This window comes from Penaeus vannamei, chromosome 42 (genome assembly GCF_042767895.1).
Source record: "Penaeus vannamei isolate JL-2024 chromosome 42, ASM4276789v1, whole genome shotgun sequence".
Lineage (NCBI taxonomy): Eukaryota > Metazoa > Arthropoda > Malacostraca > Decapoda > Penaeidae > Penaeus > Penaeus vannamei.
The window spans coordinates 25,686,139-25,692,941 of record NC_091590.1 but is presented as its reverse complement, the minus strand read 5'-3'; the positions used below and the strand labels follow the sequence as shown (position 1 = coordinate 25,692,941).

The window sequence follows — 6,803 nt, the reverse complement described above, 5'->3', positions numbered from 1 at the left end:
GACATTTTTGAGCGCATTGCCGCTGAGGCTTCCCGCCTTGCCCACTACAACAAGCGTTCCACCATCACCAGCCGGGAGATTCAGACCGCCGTCAGGCTTCTGCTCCCCGGTGAACTGGCCAAGCACGCTGTCAGCGAGGGCACCAAGGCCGTCACCAAGTACACTTCCTCTAAGTAAATTGCTTGGTTGCTCGGTTTCTCCGGTCTCCTACAACAACATCGGCTCCTTTAGGAGCCACAGAACATGCAAAAGTAGATAGAAATGACATTAACCAATTTGCCTTGTGCATTCTTTCAAAGTACAGTAATATCAACATATATATCAATGTAATAGTCGTTTGAATCGTTCGATTTCGAGTAAGGGATTCATTTTCATCGTTTTTACTGAAGTGTGTGTGTTTGTCTGTATGATTAAGGATAGAGGAAGTGTGTGTATGATATACGAGAGATGAAAGCTGTGTGTGAATATATATATACATGTATAGAAATATATGTTGAAACTATATATGCCTGTATATCATAGTAACATATATGTCTTCCATAATTAGAAATATACCACATGCATTATTCATGACATATCAATGAATAGGGTATGTATTAATGTAAGAGACAGAGAGTGGGTGAATTGATTTATATTAGACATACACGTGTATATGTATACATATATATTTCATATATTATGTATATAGTTAGACATATATACATACATTACATATATATATAATATATATATGTTATGTTGTAGGTGTGTGTGTGTGTGTGTATATTATATAGATAGATAGATAGATAGATTTGTATAATTGTCAAGACATTATATTGATTTATGATATATAAAAAAAGCATGTGTCATTCGATCTTCAATGTTATATATAACATTATTATTATACACATAAACAAGCAAACAAGATCAAATATGCGGGGATATAACCACGTGCTTTAATGGTTGGCGCAAGCTTTGATTTGTAATTGTATATTTCTTAGTGTTTTCTATAAAATATTATATAATATATTGGTTGAGGTAGGTTAGGTGGGGTGTTTGGTGATTGTAGTGTTTATTGTTTTATATTGATTCTTGCCTACACACAAGTGTGTTTGTTTGTTGAACTTTGAAGTCAGTCATTAACATATATATAGTCAATATTTTAGTCAGTCTGTTAGTCACATTATTATTATATTTAGTAAGGACTTATGTTTAAGACAGTGTGTGTCTGTATGTCTGTAATATTAGTCGAAAGACCGACCGGTAAACAATGTATATTGTTGTAGTATTTCATATTTGGCATAGTATTCATATCGAAACGTATACGATAAGGAAATCAAGTGCGTTAACAACATGTTGAAAGTCAGTCATGCATGGCTTCGTGCCTTACCTTACTAGTTGCATACCTATCTATCTATCTATCTATGCAATGTCATTGATTCTAATCGTCATTGCTGGTTACATTTTACTTCAAAAACTAAAGCAAACAAGAAAAAAAGGAAGCATGTCATGTTTTCATCTCAATATTGATTAGTTTAGGCCCTGAAAAGGGCCGAGGAGGATGATTTTGATGCAAGCAAGCTAGCAACCAAAATCTTAGGCGCGCTCTCCGCGGATACGGCGAGCAAGTTGGATATCCTTGGGCATAATGGTTACACGCTTGGCGTGGATGGCGCACAGGTTGGTGTCCTCGAAGAGGCCGACCAGGTAAGCCTCGGAGGCTTCCTGCAGAGCCATGACAGCAGAGGACTGGAAGCGGAGGTCAGTCTTGAAGTCCTGGGCAATCTCACGGACGAGGCGCTGGAAGGGCAGCTTGCGGATGAGGAGCTCAGTGCTCTTCTGGTAACGACGGATCTCACGAAGGGCAACAGTACCAGGCCTGTAACGATGGGGCTTCTTGACACCTCCGGTAGCAGGGGCAGACTTACGTGCTGCCTTGGTGGCCAGCTGCTTGCGGGGGGCCTTGCCTCCGGTAGACTTGCGGGCAGTCTGCTTGGTACGAGCCATTGCGAATGATTGTTTGTATCTGTACAGATAGGAAACAGTCTGGCCGGCTTTTCAAGAGCTGAATTTATACCAGAGCGGGCTTGGCCGTGCGGAGAAGTGTGTGGCTGGCACAGTGTGCGTTGGCGCCGCCCATTTCCCCGGTGTAAGCAGGACCAGAGACCTGGCCAACTTTACCTGTGTTAAAATGAAATCCTTGATGAGAAATGGGACAATTAATACAGGATGTCATCAACAAGGTGATTGCAAACATATGCGTGTAATGGGTCAGGTGACTTTGGATGGATTGGAAGGTGTAAACAAGTTTATTTGCTTAGAGCGGGCGGTTAAGATGAGCGGCCGCTTGATGCGGCAAGCCTGAGCGCTACGCGAGGGTAGGGAACAGGTACCATTGCTAGGGTTTGCCAGGGCGGATCATCTTCTCGTTTACTCGCAGCAAGACAAGTCGCTACCATGACTGGACGTGGAAAGGGCGGAAAGGGTCTCGGAAAGGGGGGCGCCAAGCGTCATCGCAAGGTGTTGCGTGATAACATCCAGGGTATCACCAAGCCTGCCATCCGTCGTCTTGCCCGTCGTGGAGGTGTCAAGCGTATCTCTGGGCTCATCTACGAAGAAACCCGTGGTGTCCTCAAGGTATTCCTCGAGAACGTGATCCGTGACGCCGTCACATACACCGAGCACGCCAAGAGGAAGACCGTCACCGCCATGGACGTCGTCTACGCTCTCAAGCGCCAGGGACGCACCCTGTACGGTTTCGGAGGTTAAACGTTTTCAACAAGATCGAAAACGTCAACCACCAAACGACAACCATTACCACCAAAAACCTTGGACCTATCTTAGGTCCTAAAATTATTACAGAGATATCATCGTTGACTCACTGTTTGCCTCTTGCTTTTAATTTTTTAAGTGTTTGATTTAGTTAGTTAGCTTTTGGGCTTGTCGGCGTTAGAGGGAGCATGTTTGTGGGCAAAAAATCATTTACTTACAAAGAAAGAATGACAGAGTTTACCATACATTCATACATGGATAGAATCAATGCAATTATAGGCCTATGGCAACTTGTTTGGGTATCAGAGAGTGAAATAGATCCATGTTGTAAGGGGTGACTATTTTAAAACAAAACACACACACTCTTATGTTGACGGTTATTTATGAGTGGGTGTCTATTATTAAAGTCATATCAATAATTTTTGCCTGACACGACTCGACTCGATATATAGATGTTGGTTGTTTGTATACATTTATTGAGCGTTATATAGTTTTTTGTGTACGAGGGGTGGTGGATTTGTGTTAATGACTAACTAACTACAAGGATAGCTTGACTTACAATATTGAAGAATCAATAGTAGCGTCAATGTTGCACATGAAGTGACCATCATATTGGGGATGCACATGTTTGTTTGCTTTAAATTAATAGTATGTTTGTTAGTTAGTTATACATATATGCATGAACGAAGTCACAAAGCAAGCAACCAACAAATTATGAACAACTCAAGTAATGGGAGTCTTTCAGTCATAAACGTTTATGGAATATAATTGAATCAAAGAATATCAGAGCTATGTCACAAACAAACACATTCAAAACATTCATTCACACTCAATCATATAATCAATCACCATTAACAAGCATATTCAAAGTCAATACACATCTCAAACACAAACCAAAGACAAAGACAAAACAAACAACTACTTGTATCAAGCATGAACACAGCAGAGCAGACCACACCACAGCATAATCATACACAAGGACCAAACAACAAACACAACAAAAATCTAGTCAGTCAGTCTGTCACTTACCTAATAACCAGCTATCAGTCTGTAGGATTGATTACACGACCGGCACAAACACAGACAAAGAAACAAACACAGTTACATGTAGGCACACACACACGAAAACAACAACAACAAAACATCCAAGGAACAAGAAACATACACCAACACCAATAACAACAACCAACAGGGGGGGAGGGGAGGGGGGACACAACAACCAAAAACACAACAAACAACAACAAACGAAATTAAAAAGACAGAGTCAAATCAAAAAACACATCAAAACGAAACAAATCAAATCCAATCCATTTCATTTCACATTACTTTACTTTGCTCTTGCCTCGGGGAGACCTACACGGCCGAGCCTTGGACTGTGTCACACAGAAATGGACTCTATGCGTACTGATACACACAAATATAGGCCTTATTCGCTGTATAAACAGTGAGACACACAAATATAGGCCTTATTCGCTGTATAAACAACAGCTAACTACCAACCTGGTATTCCGGTCTTTTTGGCAACGGTTTTTTTTTTTTTTTTTGACAGAAAATATCTCAAAGTATCACGAGTAATCATTGTTTTACAGTCCGTACAATACAAATATGTTGAAACAAACTGTAGGCAAAGGTAGACTAAACACGTGTCAATGAACAAGTCTCAAATACTAGCTTATCATACCAAATAACAATTTCTGCAATCGATATTCACACAAATAATCACATATTAAACATGTTGCATGAAGGAAAGGTCCTGCCTTATAATAGGTTGGATCGTTCATGAGGAAGATGCTCATATTCATTACATTTTAAGAATGTTTGTTTGGAAGTAAATATTGTTGAAAATATTATTGGTGTTGCATTTATGTTTGATTTTATTATTATTAAATGCCTGTTGTACATGTCTTTATCAATTATTACAACCGCAATTTTGTTTATAAGTTAATTTTTTTCATGTATTGTATTTTTGGAATTTTTATTTTAAATAACTATTGAACTCTGCATCAATATGTTGATACTCATTGCTTTCATAACATTCAGATACTGATATGTAATGCTTATCACATTATTTTTGGGGTAAATACAAGGTGCCTTGGTGTCTCACCCACATATTTGGTATAACTAAAGGGATCATGATACAGTAGTGGACTATGATAATTCCAGTGATATATATAATATACTATTTTATATTGGATACAGAGTTCAGTGTTATCTTGTTATGTTATCCAGAAATCATTTATGCAATCTAACACATTCATATATATCTTTAAAATTATGATATTGATGATAGGAAATATTACACAATTATGCATGAAATCAAATAATATATATATATATGATTAGATAAAATGTAATATGATATTGATTATAGGATTTATAGCACATGGGTATGCATACACAAGTAAAGACAGATAGATACACACACACACACACACACACACACACACACACACACACACACACACACACACACACACACACACACACACACACACACACATACATACATACATATGTGTGCGTGCATGTACATAAGTATAGTACATGTTATTATTTATATTTTTACTTTTATTATATATATATATATATATATATATATATATATATATATATATATATATATATATATATATATATATATTATATATATATATATATTATATATATATATACATATATATATAATTTTTATATTCATATACATATATATATATTTTGTATCTATGCACACATACACATCTTTATGAAAAAATACATTAATTAATTATTGTATATACATGTTTAATTTATTTCCTTTTTTTCTTTCTTTTCTTGTCTTTTCTTTTTTCCCATATTTATTTTGTTTTCTATACATATACATTTATACGTACATACATATACATAAACATATGTCTATACTTATACATAGATACATACATACATGGATGTATATGTGGGTTTGGGTGTGGGTTCATGTGGGTGTCTGTGTGTGGGTGGGTGGGTGGCAATATATATATATATGTGTGTATGGGTGTGTGAAATTGTCATACATTTCTATCTTATTGTTTCATGTATATCACTTATATTAATAATTATATATATAACATTACATTTTAGCAATATTATACATTATCATCATGTTAGTTGGGTCACATATTTGCAATTATTATTATTTCTTTATTTTCTCAACAACATTAATCACAATCATTATATTTATTTGTCAGAACTCTTACAATTTTCATTCATATTATAGTTTATCATATAGATTAAGATATTTTATTATTTATGTTATCAATATTCACATTCTAAATTTGTATTTATATATATATATGGATTTTTGATATGTCATCTTTTAATGCACCTGTATCTAAAGGGAATATGTATATATCTTTTTGCATTGTTTTAATCTTTTATTTTTATTTATTTGTATATATCTATATATTTATTTTATTATTTTTACAATATTTTCCATTTTTAAATTTTTTATTACAATTATAATGTTTTTGGCTTCTCATTTGTATTATTTATATTATTAGTAATTATTTATGCTTTTCTTATTATTGTATTTGTATCTATATTATTTTCTCTATTAGTATTGCACATTCTTTTATCTATGTGATGTTTATATTATCATTATTTCTATTAACCATATAATGTTACTGTTCTTCTTTATCATTTGGTATGACGGATTTTTATTTCCTTTTCTTTTCTTTTCTTTTCTTTGCTTTTATATATATACTTTTGGTCTTTTTTTTATTTTGCATATGTATATTTTACATTCTTATGTTCCAGTTACAATAATTTGTGATAGGTATAAAACAAATATTTATAATATTACTTTGTTTCTCATATTTCTATATTAGTGTTTCCATTATTGTATCTGTTTGTGCACATTTCTTTATTATATTTATTTTATCTAATTGTACAATTTTATATAGATAGCTATTCATAGTATTATTATTGATACCCACTCAATAAATACACTATATATATAAGTAAAACATTATATCGTTAAATTATTTTTAAAACATTTCACAGCATTTTGCAGGTTGTTCATATTATATATTTTGTCT

The 6,803-nt window shown here is 34.5% G+C and overlaps 3 protein-coding genes across 3 annotated transcripts in view; 2 read left to right on the top strand and 1 right to left on the bottom strand.

Annotated features, from left to right (window-relative positions):
* LOC113815413 (histone H2B) overlaps positions 1-239 on the top strand; it is a 7,458-nt gene extending 7,219 nt beyond the window's left edge. Inside the window, 1 exon segment of the mRNA XM_070118563.1 lies at positions 1-239. This exon segment is cut by the window's left edge and continues 22 nt beyond it. Within this exon segment, the coding sequence (XP_069974664.1) occupies positions 1-177 (177 nt within the window). The 3' untranslated portion in view covers positions 178-239.
* A 1,279-nt stretch (positions 240-1,518) lies between these two features.
* On the bottom strand, positions 1,519-2,124 carry LOC138860616 (histone H3). Its single transcript, XM_070118548.1, has one exon. The coding sequence runs from the start codon at positions 1,984-1,986 to the stop codon at positions 1,576-1,578; it is 411 nt and encodes a 136-aa protein (XP_069974649.1). The 5' UTR covers positions 1,987-2,124; the 3' UTR covers positions 1,519-1,575.
* Positions 2,125-2,288: 164 nt separating this feature from the next.
* LOC113815427 (histone H4) lies at positions 2,289-2,832 on the top strand. The gene has a single exon (XM_027367501.2). The coding sequence runs from the start codon at positions 2,437-2,439 to the stop codon at positions 2,746-2,748; it is 312 nt and encodes a 103-aa protein (XP_027223302.1). The 5' UTR covers positions 2,289-2,436; the 3' UTR covers positions 2,749-2,832.
* Positions 2,833-6,803: the final 3,971 nt, after the last annotated feature.

Bases quoted from the DNA above. Each gene is read 5' to 3' on its own strand.
- LOC113815427 (XM_027367501.2), top strand. From the start codon at position 2,437: ATGACTGGACGTGGAAAGGGCGGAAAGGGTCTCGGAAAGGGGGGCGCC.
- LOC138860616 (XM_070118548.1), bottom strand. From the start codon at position 1,986: ATGGCTCGTACCAAGCAGACTGCCCGCAAGTCTACCGGAGGCAAGGCC.